This window comes from Podarcis vaucheri (genome assembly GCF_965113315.1).
Source record: "Podarcis vaucheri genome assembly, chromosome: 6".
Taxonomy (NCBI): Eukaryota; Metazoa; Chordata; class Lepidosauria; order Squamata; family Lacertidae; genus Podarcis; species Podarcis vaucheri.
Genome location: NC_138764.1, coordinates 40,954,541 through 40,980,271, shown reverse-complemented (window position 1 = coordinate 40,980,271; position 25,731 = coordinate 40,954,541). Strand labels below are relative to the sequence as shown.

The 25,731-nt window shown below is 43.3% G+C and overlaps 1 protein-coding gene across 3 annotated transcripts in view; it reads right to left on the bottom strand.

Annotated features, from left to right (window-relative positions):
- The window catches only part of SLC44A5 (solute carrier family 44 member 5), a 161,157-nt gene that overhangs the window by 71,103 nt on the left and 64,323 nt on the right, over positions 1-25,731 (bottom strand). For 2 of the 3 annotated variants that reach the window (XM_082227253.1, XM_082227251.1), the window contains exon 2: positions 3,233-3,281. In XM_082227253.1, the coding sequence (XP_082083379.1) occupies positions 3,233-3,281 (49 nt within the window). Of the gene's footprint in view, positions 1-3,232; positions 3,282-16,928; positions 17,023-25,731 lie in introns of those variants that run through there. The other variant, XM_082227252.1, reaches the window with a different exon arrangement.

Sequence of the window (25,731 nt, the reverse complement as noted above, 5' to 3'; positions counted from 1 at the left end):
GCGGGATATCAAATCCAAACTCTTCTTCTTCTTCTTCTGTTGCAATCGGTCCTATCACAGGTCATCATGAAGGTCTGGGTCTCAGCTACTAGTGAGAGCACCTGTAGATGAGCCCACCAGTTATGTGACAGCTGCCTATGTCAGGATGTCCTCCATAGGGGCTTTTGGGAACAACATGCTTGGCTGCTGTGGGAAACAGGATGCCACAACTAATAGGCTGTTGCTTTTGTACATCAGTGTCCTCTTGTATGGTGCAGTCAAGAAGACAACGAAAGAAGCCATGTGTCAGGAAAATGGAGCTCGGTAGTAGAAAACGTAGATCCCCAGGTAGGGGTGAGAGCGAATCCTGACTGAAACTCTGGAGAGCAGCTGTCTGTTGGTGTAGGTAATCCTGAGCTAGATTATCCAATGGTGTGACTTGGTATAAGCCTCCTATGTTCTTATGTACCAAAATACACATCTACCCTATACACTAATCTTACATGTGCAATCTTCTATACAGATCTTCTATGGACTATAAATGGTTCCAACAAGCCTTATCGGAAAACTTTTCAGGTGTCTATTTCTGGTAAACTTCTATTGCAAATGGGTTTTTATTTTGCATATAATTATAGTATACCTGAAAAAATAAAATAAAACGTCATTCTGCTTTAGGTTTGGCCTTTTGGTAGTCTTGATTAAATATTATTACAGATTCTGGAACTGTACTGACATCTCAAAAAGCTTCCTATACTAAAAAGATGATAAGTATCATAGGAAAATAACCTTCTGTCAACGTTAATCAATAGATGACCTTGGGCTGGATCTGACAAACATACTGGATATCCATGGTCAGGCAGTGGAATCGCTCCTGCCTCACCAAAACAAATGACTGCCTCGACTGAAACTGTTAGACAACCATGTAACTGTGTCTTGCTTTACAATGTGTACAGGCAAATAAATTAATCGTGCACATTTTTTCCATATTCGTCATAAAATTCAAGCCTACATGTGTTAGATTTCTTACTTGTAGACACTATGCAAAGAAGACACTCATGTGTAAGCATCCAGCAGACTTGGAGATGAATCAGGTACTTATGATGGACAGCTGAGATCCCACTTCCCCAACACATGTAGCCAAAAGCTTGTTAGAACTGCCCACCTAAAAATTAAGTATAGATTGATATTTTCCTTTACCCTTGCATATGTTACATTGCTTATTTTAGGAACAGGTGTAAATTAGTAGAGTGTACTACACACACACACTTTGAGTTATACACCAAATATAATGTGTGAGCTCAGCTCTTTAAAGTTAAACTCAGGGCCATAAAAAATGGGCAGAAGATCATCACCCCTTCCACCAAAATATCAGCATTCACTGAAAGCGGGGAGGGTGAGATAAGAAACACTAGCAGCAACTAAATATGCCAGTGTTAGCACTAAACACGCCACCTTTCTTGGCAATTAGAGAGCTAAAATATTGTCCAATGTCTGAAATAATAGTGATATATTTTTAATCATGGGGCACTGCAGTCACACAGTATAATCAGGTCCAAAAATAATGTATGTACCAAGGACAAATGATCCTTGTTTTTAAAGAAAGGCAACATGACAAAATAAAGCTCTTGATTATGTCTTAATTGTATGTGGGACTGTGTTTGGGTGGGAAATGCAAACTCCCCATATAGCATTTCTCCCGAGTGTTTTATAAAATACACCACATTTAAATGTTAATTGCATAATAGCCATAATATTCTGTGGTCGTGCACATGAAGCACAATACAAATAACTGCAGTATCTGCAGCTATTGTCATGGTAACTATATGTTTGTATTAGGGCGTCATGGTATAAAGCAGGGGTCTAAAATCAGAAGATAACTGCAAATAAACTGCTATGCAGCATGCAGTTTTTGAAAGATACCAAGCATCCTATTAAGCTTAATAGGAATTCTGCCTCAAGTGAAGACTATAGGTCAGGCATAGGCAAACTTGGCCCTCCAGATGTTTTGGGACTACAACTCCCATCATCCCTGACCACTGGTCCTGTTAGCTAGGGATGATGGGAGTTGTAGTCCCAAAACATCTGGAGGGCCGAGTTTGGGGATGCCTGTTGCAGCCCTTTGAATTTTTTTATAATATTTCATTGGTTTTCGTCTTATACGCCTGCTATAGGTTAAAGTACATTGCTTGTAATGCTTCTCTACTGGCTTTCCATCTTCAGTGCTCTTCAGGCACATTATATATCATGATAGTTAAAACAAAGTAAAGTGGGATTGCTTAATCACACCACATTTAAGCACTCCCTAGTAAAGAATGCATTCACAAATGGTTCTAAGAATACCTTATATTTCAAATGTGATTTTATTTTTGATGTGCTCGTGTGATTCATGAGCAATGGCAGCACGAGATGTGGCAATATTTAATTCCTATGCTTGTTATCTACCTTTTGAAATAGCTTGATCTCATGAACACGCAGCTTCATGCTTAAGTGAATTGACAGTATCTTGAAGATGTGCACTATTAGTCACCCATATCCACTTTTCTTACCATAGAAAAACTTAGCATTTAGGTTGTACTGGGGAAATGGCACCTCCCACATTGGAAAATATTAGCATGCTATTTCTCGAACGGCTTGAAATGTCACTACTGTACTTGTACACCAAACCAAGAAAGCAATGATGAGCAGTGCAAAATGCCTCATAATTCTTCTTTCAAAAATGGGACCACATTTTTTATTGAGCCATGCCTCAAGATCTGTTTACTGGTAATGAGCCCATGAGCCCGGGTTCAGAGAACATGCTAAGCCAAACCTTAGTGTGGCAGTAAAAGGAAGGGGAAGGAGCAAAGTAGCTGTGAGCTCCTTTCCAGGTGTATGCCAGCTTGCACAGTCCCACCAAGTCATAGTTTGGCTTAGTGTGATTTTCACACCAGTTCAGCTGGTGGACTTCACATAGTAACAGTTCCTAAACATTATAGTTGAAGTAGGGTAGACAACCCCTCAATGGACATGCCGTTTATGAAAGCCCTCATATGGCAAGAGGAACATGCAGACTCTGTGAATCTCTTACATCAGCATCAGCATCATCATAATTATATTGGAAGAAAAAAGTTCCCCCTCACTTCCAAAGTACAGAAAGAGACAACATCTGGAAACAAATAAAAACTGATACAATTTTTTCAGTTAAGTGCATATTTTTCTTCTGTTCACAGAAAAACAATGCAGGAGTTTAATATACTAAATCAGAAGTATTTACCTGTTGTGAATAGGTCCTCTGAACTTTGGGTCAAATTTCCTTGGTTCACCTGCATTTAAAATAAAATATTATAAAGATACAGCATAGTAAACAAAACAGAAAGTCAGGAATAATCTGTTATCCTATGTTAAACTCTTATGAAAAACCTCACTAATTTATTGCTTAGTTTGATTCACAGGACAGCTTGCATAAGTGGTTCAAGTTTAGTTTAAGGAAGAGAAATCACGTGAAACTGTGGCAGTATACACACCATACATTTAAAGTACTCCCCCCACAAAGCCCCCCAGCAACCTCAAGACTGTCAAGGAACCGCAGCTCTATGAGAGATAAAAGACGGTTATCTGGATTCTATGCAGATACATGTGTACTTTAAATGAATGTTGTGTACACAGCCTGTATCTGTATCACTATGAACGATATAACTGTGTCCACTCCATTAAACCATCATGTTGTCAAGGTTAAGTTGGAGAAAGCAGCCAGAAGTGAACCAGGAACTGAGCAACAGGGTGAGCTGAGGGACTAGGACAGGGAATCACAGTCAAAGAAGACACAGAATCACACCAGACCTCAAGGAATTCTGTTCCTTGTTGGGGGGGGGATGTGGAAAAAACACTCACAACTCTATTCTAGAACACATGCTTTACTTGCATAATGTACTAGATTCAATCCCTGGCAACAGATGTCAAAAAAATCCAGTAGCATGCTGGAAAGGGCTAGCCTACTGCTTGAGACCTGCTGCTATACTGGTAGACAACACTGGGCTAGATAGACCACTGGTTTACTAGCATAAGGCAGCATTTTATGTCTGACTATATATACATAAGAACCAAACATGACCCTGAAATTGTGTGGTGAGTTGTACAAACTGGAAGGGAGAAAGTGCTGTAGACACAACTTGCACTGTTGTAAGCAACTATATATTTTGTGCTTAATATTTGATATACAGTGGTAACTCGGGTTTAGTACTTAATTCGTTCCGGAGGTCCATTCTTAACCTGAAACTGTTCTTAACCTGAAGCACCACCTTAGCTAATGGGGCCTCCCGCTGCTGCCACGCCACTGGAGCACGATTTCTGTTCTCATCCTGAAGCAAAGTTCTTAACCTAAGGTAATATTTCTGGGTTATGTAACCTGAAGCATATGTAACCCGAGGTACCACTGTATGTGCAAATGACTAGAGAAGCTGTAAGGAATGAAAAAGAATTGTGGACCCACTCACAATGACCCCCCCCCCAGGCAAGGGCACATCGGGCACACACACCCCTAGGCAAGGCCTAGCCTGTGAAAGAGAACAAACTGGACGGGACAACATTCCAGGATTAAAAAATTGGCCACAACTTTATTGATTCCACATGTAGGTTGTTGCGCTTGGCTTAGGCATTGGGTGTATATCCTTCCAGCCCCACTGGTAGCGGGCTGCCACATGGCAGGGTCAGACCCAGGATTAATGGGTCCTCTGCAAGATGCAGGTCTGTACAGATGACTCTCCCAAGCTGCTGAAGGTTTTTGGACAGAGACCCTAGGGTTGGGCACAGCTGGCCTTTATGTGCTCCCAACCCCCATCCACTCAGTCTGGCCGGACCAGCTGGAATTTAAATCAAGCAGCTGGTGGGAAAGCCCACCAATCCACAGCGGCTGGGCTGGGAATCCCCCAGTCTGCCTGTCGTTGTTCCCAGGAATTGTTCCCTGGGAGTGCAAGTTCTCTGTGACAGGCCAAAATAGCTGCCTACCCCACAACTGGGTAAGCAGCCATTCTCAGAGTCACCAGTTTTGTGAGCTTCCTCCCACTGTTTCAAAGTACTGTATACAACAAGTCTGCACAATAGGCAACCATTTGCAGAACCAAAGAATTAACACGGGTTTGTTAAGTTTTGCCAGCCTACAACTAGGTAAATCAGGAAAGACAGAGCAATTTTCTTTTCGAGAAAACATGCAGTATAGTTCTTTCATTTGTCTTAAAATTATCACTCTTTCCCAACGTGTTTCTTCAATGTGGGCTTGTGAGAGAAATAAAAACCCATTAAGCACTGCTGCCTTGCATTTGAAGCTACTTTTCTCTCAAACTACCCATTGAAAGTCTTAATTGCAAATGTTAAAATGAAATAAGAAGCTCTATTCACAGCCTTGCCTTCCCGTATCCTATAAAAATAATTTTACACCACATAATTTGCAGATTTATCTAGGTTTCAATGAAGATGAAATGCGATTTTGCTGGAGCTGTTATTTTCAGTGTGACTACAACTCAAGGGAGCTATGAAAAACAATAATTATGTGAAAAGTTGGGAACAAATGTCCTTCCTTTTATAACACACTTAACTTGAGGATAATTCACATAGCCCTCAACATGCATTTAGGATTTTTGTTTATGTTCACATTTTTTAAAAACACCACCCCTGTTTCAACATAAGCTTCTCATTATATCATCCACAATATCCTGGTTCAAAACACTTTTTGAAGTCGTCGTCCCGTCCCATCCCGTCCCGCCCCCCCCCCCCGAATACAGCTAGCTAGAATCTGGAAATGTACCAAACCACCCAAAAGAAGAGTCAACACACTAAGCAGCATTGAAGTACACATTTAGTGCCAACCTCAACATGCACACACAAAAATGAATGAGCCGTCACATCTTGTCAAGAAAGAAACGCATGAAAAAATGAATATGTAACTGTAACAGAAAGTCAGACCCCTTAAATTGGCCTTTTGTTAATTTGAGGGAGACCGTGCTTGTCTGTCTTAACAGTTTCACTGTTCTAGTTATTAGTTGTTGCCATTTTCTTATTATTATGTAATATTACGTGAAATAACTTTATTGTCCACGACTGACTTGGTTAAATGTTGGAATGCTGCACAGAAAGTGAACCAAAGTTAAAAAGGTAAAGGGACCCCTGACCATTAGGTCCAGTCATGACTGACTCTAGGGTTGCGGCGCTCATCTCGCTTTATTGGCAGAGGGAGCCGGTGTACAGCTTCCAGGTCATGTGGCCAGCATGACTACGCCACTTCTGGCGAACCAGAGCAGCGCATGGAAACGCCGTTTACCTTCCCGCCGGAGCGGTACCTATTTATCTACTTGCACTTTGACGTGCTTTCGAACTGCTAGGTTGGCAGGAGCAGGGACCAAGCAATGGGAGCTCACTCCGTCGCAGGGATTCGAACCGCCGACCTTCTGATGGGCAAGTCCTAGGCTCTGTGGTTTAACCCACAGTGCCACCCGCGTCCCACGAACCAAAGTTATAGAGCAATTAATGAAAAAGGAGCTCACAATATCAGGCTTTATTTATTTATTAGATTATGTGAAATCTAGCTTTCATGGATGAAGTAGCAAACATTCATATCTCCCAAAAGTATTAAAAAAAATGTAGGTGGGCAAATGATATTGGAAGTGTAAAGACAATAAATTTCTCTTTTTGTAAAATCCATTTATTCAAGGCACTCCTTGCTTATGTAGTATTTACGTGACGATTCACATTAAATGACTGAATGCTTAACATCTTTCCACAATGTTTATGGTATTAAAAAACTGAACTCAGGTCCTGCCCACAGGCTATTTCCTGTAGGCACCCAATTGACCACTTTGAGAACAGAATGCTGCACTAAATGGGCCACTGGCAGGCCTCTTCTTAGTTCCTTATTTCTTGATGCCTTAACTATGAACCAGACATTTCTTCCTCTATACTATTTGCTGCAAACCAAATACAGTGGTGCCTCGCAAGACGAAAAGAATCCGTTCCGCGAGTCTCTTCGTCTTGCGGTTTTTTCGTCTTGCGAAGCAAGCCCATTAGTGGTTTAGCGGATTAGCGCTATTAGCGGCTTAGCGGGCTTAGCGGATCAGCTGATAAGCGGTTTAGCGGCTTAGCGGATCAGCTGATAAGTGGCTTAGCAGATCAGCTGTTAAGCGGCTTAGCAGATCAGCTGATAAGCAGCTCAGTGGATCAGCTGTTAAGTGGCTTAGCGGCTTAGGATCAGCTGATAAGCAGCTTAGCGGCTTGGGAAAAAGGGGGGGGAGGAAAAAAACCCCGCAGGAACTCGCAAGACATTTTTGTCTTGCGAAGCAAGCCCATAGGAGATTCGTTTTGTGAAGCACCTCCAAAACGGAAAACCCTTTCGTCTAGCGGGTTTTCTGTCTTGTGAGGCATTCATCTTGCGGGGCACCACTGTAGCATCATAAAATGTTCTTCATTGCTATAATATATTTCAAGGTATAAGAAATGGTTCCACATCTAAATTTCTCATTTTTAAAAATTGCTGTGCACTTTTGCCTATCTATGAAATGTTATACTGCCAAACTAATAATAATAATAATAATAATAATAATAATAATAATAATAATAATAATTGTACCCCACCCATCTGCCTGGGTTGCCCCAGCCACTCTGGGCAGCTTCTGACAGATATAAAAAACATAATAAAACATTAAACATTAAAATGGTTCTCTATATAGGTAAACTGCATAAGGTGTGGTGGTTGTTGTTGTTGTTTCCAAATTCTGTATCCAAATATCCAAATCACTGTCCTGGCTCCTACTGGATGAAGAACTCAAACTCAGATTACAATTTCTACCAAAATATTTAATACTCATATCAGTGCGATACATAAGCAGGATAAAGTTGAAAGGCACAGCAGGTACAGCGCATAGTTAGACAACTGAAGACATTGATCCAACAAGTGACATGCCCCCTGTAATTTTGAGTGGGGGGGGGGCTAATTTAGTGCAACCAACAAGGCTGTTCCTTAGACTTGGCAAGCAAATGCTCACTCCTCCAGGAAGGCTGGGCCTGGCCTGTCTGTTCATGCCTGGCCTGCCTTCTCTGTGACCTAGTAGGTGATGGAGGAGGTGTCAGAGACTCCTCTAGAGCAAACAGAATAGATAGGGCAATCACCTCCTCCTAAGAGGCTGAACTTGAGTTGGGCTCCAGTGGTTCCAGAGGCAAGGATGGCCTAACAAGCAAGGTGTCCAAATTTGAGATGGACTCTAGTGACTCAGGAGACGGAGGTATTGCCATTTGCCATGCTGCATGACTGAGCCCATCTGACCCCATTGGAACCCTCCCCAGGATTATTACATTAACACAAAGATATATTTTTTTAAAAAAACAACAACAACATACCATATAATGAAAACTGGAAATGAAATAAATTAATTAAATTGGCTTTTGAGGTGTTAATCAACAAGGTCACATTCGAAATCCTGGGGTGCATTGCCCCTTCCCACTGCCTTTCAAGCCTCTCATCTTTTAATCACATTTTTATTGCAGTACTAACGACAAAGTCTTAAGGAATTCAATAGAGATTAAAGCTCCAGTCCACAACACACTTAAAATGGAACAATGGTGCTGACTTCAATGCAAACATTTCCATAATAAATGTGCTTTGGGTTTCCCATCCTAATCAACAATGGTCCATAAATAAAAATTGCATCTCTCTCTCTCAAATTTGTAGGATGGAACCGAAAAAAGACTGTTCTTAGAGTTTTATGTCATTATATCAATATTGATAGAAAATCATATTTTAGGCAGTGAATTTGGTGTGTTGGTTTAAGCTATCTATGAAAAGAATCCATTCTAATTAAATTGATTCCCTCCCCTTCCCCCAAGCTGCATCTCTTTTGGGAAGTGTCTCCTCCTAACCTTTGTCAACCACAATCCCTGTTGTATTCTTACCGTACCAGGCTACTCTAAGGAACTGCATGTATTCAGATTCTATTCTGCAAACTCTAATGCATGCAAACAACTTGATATGTGTGAATAGCTGCACTGGGCTCAGTGGGGCCAGCTTACACTCATAAAGCAATACATATAAAATGTTTGTGAGACAGCATTTGTTTGCATTTCAAGCTATAATTATAGGAAAAGATACGATGAACCAAGCTCATTCCTGGTGGAACTTCCCTCAAAGAGGCTTTAATCATAGGTGAATCCAGTATTCGACATTTTTGCTTTTTCTATGCAATGATGACAGCTGGAAAATTGAGTTTTTTGTCCTTGTATGGCAAGATTGCTCATTACAGGGATCAACACACCAAAAGATTTCTCACTTGATCCCTGCAAATCAATGTGGAGCATTGCTCTTCCTTATGAAGCTACACATTTTAATTGCACAACTAATAGAATATTTATGCTGAATGGCCACATGGGTGTCAAACGTTAGACTTGTTTCTCTTATAAAACCAGCTGCTTTTGTACACTACACTATTCTGCTTCCATCAGAGGCAATTAAAGAGAGGTGTGCCGGTTGGGAATAGACACTCTTTAAACAGGACAAGCAGTCAATCCTTCTTTTGGTACATCTCAATTAGATGCACTTCAGCTTTGCATCTTAAACCAAACTCCCATATGTTCCTGAGCAAAGGAGCTTTGTTTGGTCTGTTATCAGACAGCAGAAGAGAATGAGTTGTGGACAGCAGCAGAAGATGGCTGGAATATGGGTTGGCAGTGAAAAGTTGAGAGCAAGTGCCAACTATACAGAAAGGCCTGGGAGGATCAGTTAGTACCAGTGGCAAGGCAGCAAGCAAGAAACAGGAGACAAAGGGCAAGAAAGAAAGCCATACTAGTACTAGACATAAAATTTACCTGGCTGGAAATGAAAAGACAAAATTGTCCCTTGAGCACGTAGTGCTTTGTGCCTGCAGGCAACATATCCAGTATAGCACCAGGGGGCAGTCCCCGAGAACTGAACTCTGTATTCTCTTCATTATCCTTAAAATAAAGTGCTTTAGCAGCCACTTGGTCATGTTTTTCCAACCAAAAAGCGTGAGTGAATCTAGACTCTCCTCCCTGGAAGAGAGGGGAGTGGTTGTGGGTGGGAGCCCAAGCTCCGCCCCTAGCAGGGGGTGTTTGCCCCCTGCCTCCTCCTCTCTCCCGGCTGGCTCCCACGCCCCTCGGCAGGCACCCAACCAGGTGCCTCCGAGGGGGTGTGTACAGCAGCCTTTTGCTGCGGCGCCAGCCTCTCCTCAGCCTCATTCTTCGCCGTCGTCTATGGACCTTAGGTTGGTCGCCCTGGTTGTCCAGGGGGCCTGGTAGGAATTTTTCCATTTGGCATTAGGCTTTTTGGTTTTTTAGCCTACCTCGTAGCAATCGTCACAACTTTCGTGGTATTGGTGGGTAGGTTAGGCATTGGAATAATGTGTTGTGGTGTGTTGAAGGGCTAGGTGTGGCCATCGCTTATGCCTTCAATTTTTGGGTATTCCGTTAAAGGAATCTGGCGGCCGTGTACTCTGTCCGATGCCTGCGTGGCGGGAGGCCATGGCACGACCCTCGGTGACATCAGGGGAGATTAGCATCAAAAGGCTCCACCTACTGGTGAATAAACCCCCTTCGTTTTAGACATCCAATGCCTAAGCCAATACCTTTTCACTGCTGTAATCAATAAAGTTGTGGCCTATTCTTGCCCATTAACCTTATATCACGTGTCCTTGCGTATTCATTTCACATTGCGGGGGTCAGGTCCTCGGACCACAATCAGTGTCGGAAAATGTACAGCAATCAAAATGAGAAAGCAAAGAGTAAGGGGCTGAAGGAGTAAGAGTTGTGGAATGAGGTTTTGGAGTAGTCTGATTATTCGACAGATAAGTGGACACTGCGATTTCTCCTGCTCTGTTCTGACAACAAAAGTCTTTGCAATCCTCTTTCAGCTCATCTAGAACTATTTCCTAAGTCCAGAAAGGGTTTTCAATAGATCTTAAAAAGGGAACCAAATAAACAGGTACAAAGCAGCATTTCTAAACACAGACAGTAGTGCAGAACTGCAAAAGACCGTGTAATTTAAAAATCTTGCTACTTTAAAAGCACAAATATGTCAATTCTCCCCCCTCAAATATATGATTTGAGGAATTAACATCAGAATTTCACTAAAAAGAGGCCCTTTTAATATGTTTTATTTAAAACAAAAGCACAATGCCCTATGACTGTACGGCAAGCATATAAAGGTCTGAGCCCAAAAGGATAAAGAGACGAGCAAATGAATAAAGAGGTTTATAATGGAACTCTGTAACATAATATAAATGATAGCATTTGCTATTGCCGAGGCTAATGAATATATATTCACATGCATAGCACTTTGGTACCCTTCTGGATGAACGATGCCATATAAAAAGCAATATATGGCTCTCAAGGGCTAGTGAACTGTCTTCTTGAACTACTACTGCTCAGCTGTGGCATATGGCCAATAGTGATATTAAACCATTAAGGTTTGCTGTTCCCTTGATATGGCGTGTGAATCACAGTGCAGTACAATTTCCCAAATACAGAAAGATAGCGGGGTACACTGATCTTGAAATTCAGCCAGATCCCTAACCCTTGAGTCAGAGGCACATGACCTAGAAAATGTAGGAACTATATCATTGATGGCTTAAGCTTTCTGAGTTCATACACACTTACACATCACCGGGATATTACTGGATGCATCACTGTACCTTAAGCACTGGAGAGCTGGGTTTACTTATTTTTGCTCAAAGGCACACTGTCCCTTCTTCCCCCCAACATGACAGATGGGAGGATGTGGTTGGCTCCTCTCCCATTGTGCTAAGCAGGCAGCCTTACCACTGGGGCATGGTCCCTATTCCATAAGCACATAAAATTACAAGACTGGGCCATTACATGGAAGATAAACAATTTTGTGGGTCTAAGTGATAAGCCATATTGAAATGTCCTCTAAAGAAGAAGTGAAAGCTACTTGTGGAAATAAATATAGAGAAATCCCAAAATTTCAGCACAATTGTGATTTGCTACGAGGCTGCCCTCAGCAAAACAAATGGCATCAAAGAACAGAGAAGCTCAAGCTTTTTCTAACTCAGGTGTTTTATTTTTATTTTAGTTTTTCAACTTTGGCTGGGAGAGTGTGACTTATCACAGCCCAGTTTAGTCCAGGGTTAAAACTACGTGTTGAGGGTCAAGTTGCATGTTAGACTGTGATTTACAAAAGCACTACAATATATCTTAGGGCTCAGGATGAGAGAGAAGCTTGCTACAACTCTGCTGTGTTGTCTGCAGTTGTTACTCTCACACTGCAAGTTGGGAGTATTGTAAGAGAGATGAGGTGAGGGGTTTGTGGCTATCCTGCTATGTACATTGCTGCAAGTATTGCAGTTCATAGGCTGGGATGAGGCTTGTATGTATTGCAAGCCAAGAATCACTCATATAAAACTCAGACTGCAGCAAAGTCAGTCTACTTCAGACCTCTCCCAGGCAAACTCTAATCCTCAATTGTATGCCTCCTGTTCTGCTAACTTGCTTTTACAATGACGGGTTGATCAGCTGACCTGTTGACAGGTATTACTTTTAAATACCAGAGAACTCAAATCACCGAATAGCACATATAAAATAAGAAATGGGTTAGAAAGAACACTAGTTCTTCTCTTTGCTGGTACATTTAATTTGGGTTGTAATGTCTGCTGTCTAATCACAGCTACACTAAAATATTAGCTTTTCCAGTAAATTTCTATGGACAGCTAGGACTTCCACCATGTCTTTAAAAGTTCTATTAAAATCAGAAATGAACTAACTGGTTTACAGCACAGTCCAACACAGTCCCAATGAGTTCAATTGCACTTACTCACAAGCAGGGCTTTTTTCAGCTGGAACTTCAGTTCCAGCACCTCTCAGGCAGTCGCCATTGCCATTATAAGAGAACAAGGGAGGCGTTCATGGTGAGTTTTGGCACCTCTTTTTCTAGAAAAACAGCACTGCTCATAAGCAAGCATATATGATTTCAGTCACAGTCCAGTAAGTAGCAAGCTGATTTGTGAAAACATGACAATTTCCTGCAACAACTTTAAAAAACATACAAGATCTAGTGTTTAATGTATCTGAGCAATATTTTGCTTTCCACTACGAACATCTGGGCCACTTATTGTATACAGTGGTACCTTGGGTTAAGTACTTAATTCGTTCTGGAGGTCCGTTCTTAACCTGAAACTGTTCTTAACCTGAAGCACCACTTTAGCTAATGGGGCCTCCTGCTGCCGCCGCGCCACCAGAGCATGATTTCTGTTCTCATCCTGAAGCAATGTTCTTAACCTGAAGCACTACTTCTGGGTTAGCGGAGTCTGTAACCTGACGTGTATATAACTTGGAGCGTATGTAACCCGAGGTACTACTGTACAGGGGATCTGAACCTGCTTTCCTGATGACCAGTTAGTTCATACGAAGCTATCAAAGGTAATTTTTATTCTTAAGGTTTGGCTTGTACGACCAACCATGGACAAAGTATAATTCTGAGCCAATTCATAAAATAACTTTTGAATAATTATGGTTTCAAGTGTTCAAATTTCACAGACACCATCTCAGTAATCCTTATAGCAACTTTGGAACAACACAATAGTTTACAGTATTATATTCCCATGTTGCAGATGGGAGACTAAGATGGAGAAAATACAGCTTGCCTAAAGCTCCCTTGTGACTTGAAGGAGATATTTGAACAGCAGGCTTCCAAAGTAAAAATGTTTATATACACAAACAATCTCGACTTGTCTTTGAACCCATGCCTAAAATCCTTTTTGTGAATAGGCTGGTTTTGGTTATACCTCATAGCAATTTCCACCACCATGGATAAATTTTCCTAGCTGCCACATTCCCAAGAATTGATGCTGCCCATATACATAATTAGCTGGTTCACATGAGCCACTTTTTTCATGTGAGTGCCTACCCAGAGACAGTCAGGAAAATTCACATGTAAAAATAAACTGTTGTATAAACTAGCCTTCTAGAATGGCAGAATGCAACCTTTAAAAAGTTATTTTTATTATTAATAACATATTACTAGCACAGAGACAGCAAATTTTTTTCTTTTGCAAATGGAACATAAACAGGCTATTTAAAGCATAGCACACACAGTAAACCAGTGTTACTTCTGTGTGGACTGTGTTGGCAGTAACATAGGAAACCTCCAAGGCAAGGGGAGGAAATGTGAGGTGGATTAATAGGTACTTTGTTCAGACTTCTTGTTTACTTCACTGCATTGGGAGCAGCTATGTTAAATAATAGAATTTCTTAACTTCAATCTATGCACCAAAGATTGACAGAGGAAAAATATTTAGGATGAGTCAATTTATCAGGAATTCACTGTGCATTTCTGCAGCTGGTGATAGCATCTTTCCAGCAACTTCTTATCTTCCACAGGTTACTGATGACAGTTAAATTAAAGTAGCTTATCACTTCTGCTTCTCACTATTTTATGGAAAGATGTGAGATAAAAACCCAAGAAAATGTCACAGGTTTTGCTAAAGTAATCTAAGAAAACTAGGTATGGTAGCACATATTTCCTATCTATCAGCTAGGTGTGTTAATGTCTAACATTCTTTACCACATTATACCTGCATTACCTTCTGGCTTGTGTTAGAAAATCCTGACAGCTGACTATGGCCCAGTTCACATGTCGACACACTCATAAAGATATGAAAGCTTGGTGTATATAATATGGCTATGCTACTTGCACCATTAACAGGTTTATGAACCTCATTCTTTCAGCATTCTTTACAACACACCACTGATTCTTTCCTTCAGAGGATACATGGACATTCAGTGAAGCTACTCTTAAATCCCATTTGCTAGGGGGGAGAAAACATGATTTGTGCCCACTGCTAACAGTTTATGTCAAAGGAATTTAGGATGCAACCCTATACACAGTTTCCTAGAGTAAGTTATATTGAACTCAGTGAGGCTTAATCTGAGCACACTTCATAGGACTGTGCTGCCAGAGAACATTTTCTCTCTTTTTGGGGGTGGAGAGGGATGAATTTTACCGATTAACAAAAGTGAAATTTTGTCCTGCTTCATATCAGAAAACCTTCACAACACGCAAGCCCTGCTCTGTAAACTGAGGGAGCTCCCTTGTTTCTGTTTGCATTGTAGCAAATATGTTCTCTTCCATGCCAATAACCAACAAAAACATATTTTTGCCACACAAGAACCTTGGCAGCTAATAGCTTTGGAACAGATGTATGTGATAAAAACTGCTGGCTGGTACAGAACACAAATTACCCTGTCACACAGAAATCCAGACCAAAACCAAGCTTATAAGGGAAATATAAAGGTACCCAATGTGCTATGCAGTTGCCTATACTCCATTAAATTGCAGAACTTCCTTCAGTTACGCTCATTTAGAACTTGAAAGTTACTGTACCTAGAATCATAAAACTAAAGAGCTGGCAAGGACCCCAAGGATCACTTAGTGCAACCCCCTGAGAGCATGAGAATAACTTCTTTCCTACACACAATTGGAGGGAAATGGGAAAAGGATCTGCATAGCTATGTGGTGATGTGGCAGAGACCTGTCTTATAATACTCTTCATTAACCCATCAGCATGCGTCCAACAGGGGCAAATGTTTATATATTTGCATGGTTACATCCAAGTGTATCCGTATATCAAACACAGGTATGAAATATTTATGTAGAACTGGAATTTTTTTGCATTTCAGACATAGTTTCTTGTCTCTTTAGGACCGTAATAAGCCAAGGTTTCAAAAAGACTAGAGGATCCTCATACATAATTTCCTCCATGTGCTTTTATTTTGCCCTACATTATGCTGCAGCATCATCAACAGCAGCAATTTCCTGAATGCTCAGGGTAGCTACATGAAACAGAATGGTTGATAATGTAGCCAGTGGGGCCAAGTGCACACCAGGTTTCTTTTTCCAAGAAGTTATTCTACTTTTTATAATGACTCCATTCCTCTTAGCAAAACAGAATTCATAATAATTTACTTCCGCCTTAGTATGCATGACACACCTCTATTGGTTTCCTATCATATTAAAATGGAAAAACTATGCATTTGGGGATCAGATGTGACTGTTAAAATACCACTCCAGGAAAAACCAATACCTGTTAATTTACTAACGAACAAGGGCATAGTAGATTAAGTGCTCCATACTCTGATCTCATAGTAGTAAGGGGTGTGGTTTTCTATTACTCACAAAGCAAACAAATTTCACAAGTTGAAGACAACAGTGTTCCCTGAACAAAGTAGAACACTGAATTATTACACCTTCAAAACCCCTTCCAGAAATGACAGCTCTCTACTGAAGCATCAGAATACCTACTCATATTGGGGAGGGATGGGTCTGGTTTAAGATTGCTACCAAGACAGAACTTGACAGTTTACTAAAGGAAGGTTAATATACAAAAAGTCAAAAAATAACAATAATTTGTTAAAACTGACAACTGTAAATATCAGTGGTAGCAGAAAGTTCCAGATAGAAACACATTGTAGTATTATAGGAAGGTTTTGCTTGGAGAAAATTTTAATTTTGAAATTTGCTCTAAATCTAAAGATTTGTATAATGTATCTTGCTGATCTGATGCATATATATAAAGGCACGGAATGCAATCCAAACCAAGTCTTTTCATTGAAAGCTATGGAATAAACTTGCAGTTAAATAATTGTCCCATTTTTCACAACATATTGAGGGTTTTTTTTAAAGTTTAAGAGCAGAACTTGTACAACAGATGTAAACACAGCAGGTTGCTTCGAAAAGGGTTGAACCCATTTTTAACTTGTTTGGAAGTTAAAAGATTGGTTCAAAAACATACATTATGTAAGTAAAACAAAATACATCTTCAAATTACTGCAACACTGTTTCATCTAGCAATCACTTTTCACATACCCCAAAGACACAGAGATGGAAGAGAACCCTGAATATCAGTCTCTGGTACAAAACATTTTCCACGTTATTCATTTAGAGCAAATACATATAAGATTACCATTTTCTCCATAGTAGAATTCTTCCTTTTTAGTCATATTGCTGCTTCCAACTCTAGCAATGTACAACTACAAGGACTTTTCAGGAAGAACAGTTTGTACAGTGAGCTTATGTCCACAAAATACCATGTAACCAGGTTTAAAAATAAAACTAATTGAATGGCACAACCTCATCCAATAAGGATCAGCTCACAATGGGGGTGGGACTTACGACTAAAAGAAAACTGATATCACCCAGTGCCAACATACGGCTGCTGCTATAAATGTCACTCCCATAGAGAACCACCTCTTTTCCAAAGTACACAAATGCACACACAGAACCCTATTCAAATCACCGTAGGTTGGTAAGCAACATTGCCTGGTAGAGTTCCGAACTGTTACAAATCCTTTTGTAACTCACCAACTGTTTTCTTTGTCTTTGCTTTTTGTGTGTGTCTCTCCCCACCCCTTCAAAACTTGTATATTCTTTGCATGTGTAGACAGATTGCATTGCATTCATTGCAGTGGTATAAATATATCCCACACAGTCTGCTTTGTGTATTATTCAATTATTTATTTAAATATGCTAACAGCTGCAATCTCATGTTGCCTTTGCGTTAGTTGCTTAGAGGCTTCTAGTTTTCTGTGCAAACTTGAGCATTTTTAGAGTTTGGTTAATTTCAGGGAAGTTTTGAAGCAGTTTTATTCACTTAAATACCACTAGTATGGCATGTTGAAGTCCTGTAGTAACATTGTGCAAACAAAAACAGAGTTGCAAGCAGCATAGCCAGTGTAAAGGGTTTTGAGGGTACGATAACACACACATTCAGGATGTAAACTTTAGACAATTGTTTAAAAATATTTCATATATTTAACTTTTTGTATCATTTTGTCTGTATCATTTGGTGCCCAACATTTCTGGCAAGTGTGTTTATAAATCAAGTTCAGCAATGACACTAAGGTAAGAGGTGCAGTCCACAAGGTTGACATCGTGCAAGTTAATTGCATGCAAGATGCGATTGTATTTTATATGCTTTTTTAACAGTGATTTTTGAGTATTGTAGCATTGCTATTTTAATGCAGTCTGAAAAGTCACGATTAAATGTGGCAGAAATGTAGAAATGTGAAATGCTCTTGTTCACTGTTCCAGTCAGTGAGCGATGTTCTCCGCCAGGACACTCCATTATATTCTCATCTCACCAAGCTTCCCATTCACCTCCCAGGAGTTAGCTTGTACTGTATTCAGTAGCCACTGAGAATGCTCAGAAATCATTGTAGTGTTCTTGGGGATTCCCCCTTAGGAATCTTTCTAAAGTTTTCTTTTTTTGTACTCCTGTAAACTTCGGAGTTCCTGCATGCCTGCTGACAATTCCCTCTTTTGTATTAATATTACTGTTTGGCTACATGGGCAACAGCACTCACACTTGAGCCTCAGAAGTAAAGGGAATGATGAACTGATTTTACCAAGCAGAATGTAGTTGACTGAACTGTTAAAAAATATATTTTACCATTCTGTTTTATTGAATAGCTATAATAATACTTTTGGATTTGTTGTTACGGCTAATACAATACATTGGAACCGATGATGAATGAATGGATGTTTAGAAATGGGGTCTGAATGTCTATTTTTATCCTACTACTCTGTTTCCTAACTCCATGCTTCAAATGCTTTGGTTCAAAGCTTTTCAATGCTTTGGTTTTTTTACTGCAACTCTTGCAGGCCACTATGCTTAGGAATGTGACCTTTCATTAAGAGATTTAAATACATTTCTGCATATATTCAACCATTCCTTTTCCATTATACTTTTCACCATTGCTTTCAATAATTATTCATGTATACACACGAACACTAAACTGGAATGCCTGAAAGCTAGAAAAAATGCCTTTTCTCACAATCTTCTTTGCATAATAGCTTTTGGCTGCACTGACTTTGAACTACCTGTGTCATACACTGAGATGGCTGGTGGGGTGGCTGTATGCACTGGCTTTTTACATGCTGCTGCGAGAACCTTTTCCAGTGTGTGGTTATCAGTGCAGGGAGTTATCTGCAGCATGTGTGATAATGTCTGCTGCTTGCTTGGCTAGAGAAATATAGGTGGGAGAAGGAGAGCAGAAACCTCTGGCTTGTGTTTGGCTGGAATGTAGCTGTCAGGGAACTGACATCGGAGGAAAGGGAAGTGGTAAGGCTCCCAGAGACTGGGAGAGAGTCAACAGCCAAAGCAGGGACCAGCAGGGGGAGCGCGGGGTCTCTGGAGGAGGATCTCAGTAATGCTGAGAGAGACGCAGCAGCCCAGGCAGGAAGCAGCAGGGGAGAGAAAGGGGTGAGAGACACTTCGAGCGAAAATAGCGGGGAGGTGTCAGAAGCAACTGCAGGGAGACCCATGCTGCGCCGGAAGCTGCCACGTCGTGAGTCCAGGAGACGCGTTTCCGTTAAGGAACTTCTTTGCTGGAAGCGCTTCCGCAGACAGCCACTGTCAGACTCTACTAGTGACTAGAGCAGACATGTCTGAGGAGCTCTGTCACACACAGAGGTTTGTGGGGTCGCACAAACTCTGAAGGGGCACAATTTTAAGCACAAGCAGCTAACCATCCCCTGACAGCAGTCTGACAGTCTCTGTACGCTGCCTGTGCAGGAGAAAGCATCATGAGCAACCCAGTCGGAACCGGAGACGCAGGGGGTGGAGCTGGTCCAAGCTTGGAAGAAAGGTATCAAGCTCTGGAGGTCCAACTTGCGCTGCAGACGGCGAGGCTCGAGGAGAGAAGGGCTCAGGATGCTGACAAAAAGGGGAGAACCACTCAGTTCCCCAGAAAGGTACCAGGATTGGTGCAGAAGTTTGGGGGGGACCCCAAGGATTATCATGCCTTTAGGACTGAGATGCAATATGCTCTGAATGTGCAGTTTGATGAGTTCCCTGATGAGGAATCGCGAGTTGCGTTCGTAATTGGGCATCTTGAGAAGGGGGCGCGGGACTGGGTTCGACCCCTGATGGCAACGCACAACGATATCCTAAAGGACACTATGAAATTCTTTCGTGCAATGGATATCATGTTTTCCAGCGATATTGAGGAAGGGGCGGTACGCAGACAGCTAATGGCTTGCAAGCAGGGAAGCAGATCTGTCCGTGAGTACTGGACTGAATTTACCATGCTGATTCACAGATTGGGGTGGGATTTATCGGCGGCACCCATTCAGATGCTATTTGAAGAAGGTCTTTCTTCAGCTGTGAAAGACGAGCTGGCCAGGAGCCCCAGGGCGGGGTCTATGGATCAGCTGACCAAATCTGCGCTGACCATTGGAGCGCGCCAGGAGGCAAGAGCCTTGGAGAGGCGGGAAGGGAGAGGGGAACGTTGGAAGGAGTTACGCATTCCAGACATTCCTGAGCCAGCTTTCCCGCCGGCAGAGCCGATGGAAATCGGAACAGCCCGCGCGCGCGCAGTTTCAAAGCCCAGTGAGGGGGCGAAGAAGGAGGGAAAGGGAGCCCGGAAATGCTATCTCTGCCAACAGCCAGGCCACTTTGCCAGAGTCTGCCCCCAGAGGAAGGAATGGCAAGGGATGGTGGGAGCTGTTGAGGGGGAAGAGCAGGGAGAAACGGAGCAGGTAAAAGCCAACGCCTGGTTGCCAGCAGGGCACTGCAGCCAGGCCAAAGAGCAGTGAAAGTGCCCCTTCCCCAAGTGCCAGTGCCAGAAGCTCCTCGACCTGCTCTAGTGATTGAAGTGTCGCTAGAGCTGCAAAATGGACACCCCCTAAAAATAAAGGCGCTGTTGGACTCAGGCAGCTCCTGCAATTTCATGAGCAAAGAGTTTGCTGCTGAACACCAGATACAGACTATCCCTTTAAGCAACCCCCTGCAGGTGACCACGATTGATGGCAGGGAACTGTTGGGAGGAGGCGTCAGCTTGCAGACCGTCCCAATGATAATGAGGGTGGCAAGGCACACAGAACTGATAGCGTTTAATGTGGCCACCTTGGGAGGCGCTCCCATTATTTTGGGAATGAGCTGGCTAGCCCTACATGATCCGCTGGTGGGCTGGCATCAAAGAGTGGTTTCCTTCGGTTCCGCACACTGCTTAGAACACTGCAGGGCGGAAAAGGGGTCAGCAGGGGCCCAAGCCACCCTAGCAGGGACGGAAGTGATGGAGAAGGGGAAGGTGCCACCACAGTATGCTGATCTCAGCGACGTGTTCAGAGAGAAGGAAGCGGACCAACTACCCCCGCATAGGCCCTTTGATTGCCAGATCAATTTACTCCCTGGAGCACAGCTTCCTGTAGGCAAGTTGTATGCCATGTCAGACAGGGAGATGCAGGAATTGCGAGCGTTCATTGACAAGAACCTGAAGAGAGGCTTCATCAGAGAGTCCAAGGCAGCGGGGGGTAGCCCAGTGTTTTTTGTGGATAAAAAAAACACGGACAAGCCGAGGCTGGTATGTGACTTTCGGGCCCTAAATGCAGTGACAGAGCCGGCGGCTTTTCCTATGCCCAGGATTGATGATATTTTGACCAGGGTGCGAAAAGGAAAGATTTTTACAAAGCTGGACCTAAGGGGGGCGTACAACCTGATACGTATAAGGAAAGGGGATGAATGGAAGACCACCATGTTCACCCCTTTGGGGGTATTTGAATACCTCGTTATGCCTTTTGGATTACAAACAGGCTCCGCGTGTTTTCAAGCCTTTATGAGCCATGTACTGGGGCCTTTGCTCTACAAGAATTGCGTGGCCTTCTTAGATGACGTGTTGGTGTATTCGGAGAATGAGGAGCAACATGTGAGAGACGTCAGAGAAGTGTTGAGCAGGCTGCAAGCCAACAGACTGTGGGTGAAACTGGAAAAGTGTCAGTTTCATACCAAGGAGGTGGAATTCCTGGGGTACCGCTTGTCAGACAAGGGGTTGGCCATGGACCCCGGCAAGGTTCAAGCGGTGCTGGAATGGAAAACACCCAAGACCAAGAAGGATGTGCAGAGGTTCCTAGGGTTTGGAAACTTTTATCGTAAGTTCATCCGAAACTTCGCCCACCTGACGGCGCCCATCACGGACTGTCTCAGCAGCAAAAAGAAGTTTGTTTGGACGGGGGAGGCGGAGCGAGCGTTTGAGGAACTGAAAAGGGCCTTCGCCTCTGACGAACAACTTCTACATGTGGATTTACAAAAAAAGCTGAGGGTCGAAACAGACGCTTCGGACAGAGCCATAGGGGCGGTGCTTCTTCTGCAGCCGGGGAAGGAGGGGTCAGAGTGGCGACCGTGTGCCTTCTTTTCGCGAAAGCTGAACAAATCTGAGAGAAACTACACGGTGCACGACCGGGAACTTCTTGCGATTTATGAGGCCTTCCGGAGATGGAGGCACCTACTAATTGGTGCACAACAGAAGGTGCAAGTGTGCACGGACCATAAGAATCTAGAGTATTGGAGAACTGCGCGAGTGCTCAAACAAAGGCAGTTGAGATGGGCCCAGGAGTTCTCCAAATTTAACTTTGAGATTTGTTACGTACCAGGCCCGGAGAACGTTAGGGCGGACGCTCTCTCACGCAAACCTGAATATTTGGAGGGAGAGGGTGCACCCGAAGAGACCCATGTTATTCCCGAGGACCGCTGGGTGTGTGGGGCGGCTTTGGTGGGGCAAAGGGAACTGGTAGAGGGAACGGTGCAGGATGAATACGCCCAGGACAAACTCAGGGGTCTCAGGAGGGAGGGAGACAAACCCAGGGGTTTTGAGGAGAGAAACGGGGCGTTGTACTACAAGGGAGCGTTATACATACCTGAAGGGGAATTGAGGGAAAAGGTACTCAAGCAACTGCACGATAGCCCCACAGCAGGGCATTTTGGGCAACACAAAACCATGTGGCTGGTTACCAGGGAATTCTGGTGGCCCAAGGTCAGGGAAGATGTGCGGGAATATGTGAGAGGGTGTGACCGATGTCAACGAGCCAAGGGGGAGAGGCGGGCACCGGCAGGTTTATTAGAACCACTACCCACGCCGGAAAGACCATGGGAGGCAGTGGCAATAGATTTCATGACTGATCTGCCCAGGTCCAAAGGGAAGACAGCCATTATGGTTGTGGTAGACCTGTTAACCAAGATGGCCCACTTTATAGCCTGCTCACATGCGGTCACAGCAGAAGAAACCGCTAAATTGTTTGTGGAAAATGTGTTTAGGTTGCATGGTGCCCCCTTGAGGGTGGTTTCGGACCGAGGGAAACAATTTACTTCCAGGTTCTGGAGGAAGCTCATGAGCTTATTGCATGTAGAGGTGAATTTTTCCACTGCCCGTCATCCAGAAACCAATGGGCAGGCGGAAAGAGCTAATGGTGTCCTCCAGCAATATTTGAGGTGTTATGTGAATGACAGAGAGAATGATTGGGTGGAGAAGCTGGCGTTGGCAGAATTTGCCTATAACAATGCAGAGAACGTGTCCACGGGGATGAGCCCTTTTTTGGCCAATCACGGGTGTCATCCCCGAGCCTTCCCAGGGGGGGAGGGGGAGAACTGGAGCGTTCCTGCCGCAGAACAGTTCGTTGAAGAAATGGAAGCGATCCATCGCCAGCTCCAACTTAATTTAAACAGGGCGAAGGAGGAATATAAGAGGCAGGCAGACAAAACCAGAAGGGAAGGGGAAAGCATTAGGGTGGGGGACCAGGTGTGGCTGTCCACCCAAGGGTTACCATTTAAAGGAGGTTGTAAGAAGTTAAGACCCAAAAGACTGGGCCCATTTGAAGTCACGCAACAGGTCAACCCAGTGGCTTTCAGACTCCGGTTACCGAACCACATGAAGTTGCACCCAGTGTTCCACAGATCATTGCTGTCACCGTATATAGGGGACAGAGAGGGGAGGGTCAATAGGGGACCAGCTATGGAGGAAAAAGAACACAGCTACCATGTAGCGGAGATTCTCGATTCCAGGTGGAGGGGAGAGCAAGTAGAGTATTTGGTAATGTGGGAAGGGGAGCCGGAGTCGGAAAACACCTGGGTCAGGGCAGAGGAGGTAGATGACGAGGTTTTGATTGAAACTTTTCATCAGAGATTCCCTAGAAAACCCCAGCCAGTGGCGAGGTTCCGGAGGGAATACTTCGCCACCACCGACGACGAAGAAGAGTTGGAGGGGTTCGCTGATTCCGAGGTGGAGGAGGATTCAGCGAGTCGGAACGAAGACCGATGGAGGGAATTGTTCGAGACGTCTGAGGATGAAGAGGATTCTTTTAGGGGTTTCAGCTCCTCACCGCCCAGAGGAGAAAGTAGGGGCGGGGGAGAGGGGGGCCCTGGAGGGGAGGTGGATGTCAGGGAACTGACATCGGAGGAAAGGGAAGTGGTAAGGCTCCCAGAGACTGGGAGAGAGTCAACAGCCAAAGCAGGGACCAGCAGGGGGAGCGCGGGGTCTCTGGAGGAGGATCTCAGTAATGCTGAGAGAGACGCAGCAGCCCAGGCAGGAAGCAGCAGGGGAGAGAAAGGGGTGAGAGACACTTCGAGCGAAAATAGCGGGGAGGTGTCAGAAGCAACTGCAGGGAGACCCATGCTGCGCCGGAAGCTGCCACGTCGTGAGTCCAGGAGACGCGTTTCCGTTAAGGAACTTCTTTGCTGGAAGCGCTTCCGCAGACAGCCACTGTCAGACTCTACTAGTGACTAGAGCAGACATGTCTGAGGAGCTCTGTCACACACAGAGGTTTGTGGGGTCGCACAAACTCTGAAGGGGCACAATTTTAAGCACAAGCAGCTAACCATCCCCTGACAGTAGCCTAATAAGAGTCATATTATTATTGGGGAGCCAGCATGGTATAGTGGTTAAGAGCAGTGGACTCGTAATCTGGTGAACTGGGTTCCCTTCCCCGCTCCTCCACATGCAGCTGCTGGGTGACCTTGGGCCAGTCACACTTCTTTGAAGTCTCTCAGCCTCAGTCACCTCACAGAGCGTTTGTTGTTGGGGAGGAAGGGAAATGAGAATGTTAGCCGGTGTGAGATTCCTTAAGGGGAGTGAAAAGGCAGGATATCAAGTCCAAACTCCTCCTCCTCCTCCTCCTCCTCCTCCTCCTCCTCTTCTTCTACATATCTGCTGGCCCTGTCCCCCACTGAGATATGGGTTCTCAGGCTGAAAAAAAAGCTTTCTATCCCTATGATATGGACTTGTGTCAGGGGTACCAGAAGTTGTCAGATACAATATAGGGCATGTCTTATTAGCTCTGCATTGTCGTCAAAGGAAAATGGTTTAGCTGGAGTAGTTCTTTCAACATAGCCATTAACTGTAATAAAACCCTCCCCCATATTGGGTCTGACAAGGCCTAGGTAGGCACTTTATTATTATTATTATTTAAAAAAATAAATCTGAATTTTTATCCCATTCTTTCCAGCAGGCTCAGAACTAGTTATCAACAAACAAATAAACATATGCATAAATTAAGAAGCCAAAAAACTCTTTTTGAAATATGTGGATTAAGACATATAAAACATATACAAGGGAAGCTGAGGCTCATACTCTGTTTTATTCTCGAACAAAAAGCATGTACTTTGAACAAAAGAATGACAAATACTATGACATAATTTAAAATACACTGCAGCTACTTGAAGCTTTTCAGAATTTCTGACCTTGTCTTTCATATTCATCCTTTGTTATCTTCTTTTAAATATGTACTGCACTTGACTAACATTCTGGCATGCAGAGCCCTGGGAGCTGCATTGTTTTGACATCTGCCAAATACCAGATAACCAGAAGACCACTTAGTGAACTTGGCTGCAACACACTTGGAATGGTAGACCTGAACAATACTGTAGAATAATATGCAACCGAACTAAATGATGCTAACGGGCTAAGACTGACCTGGTTGCCTAAGTCTAGGGCAAACAA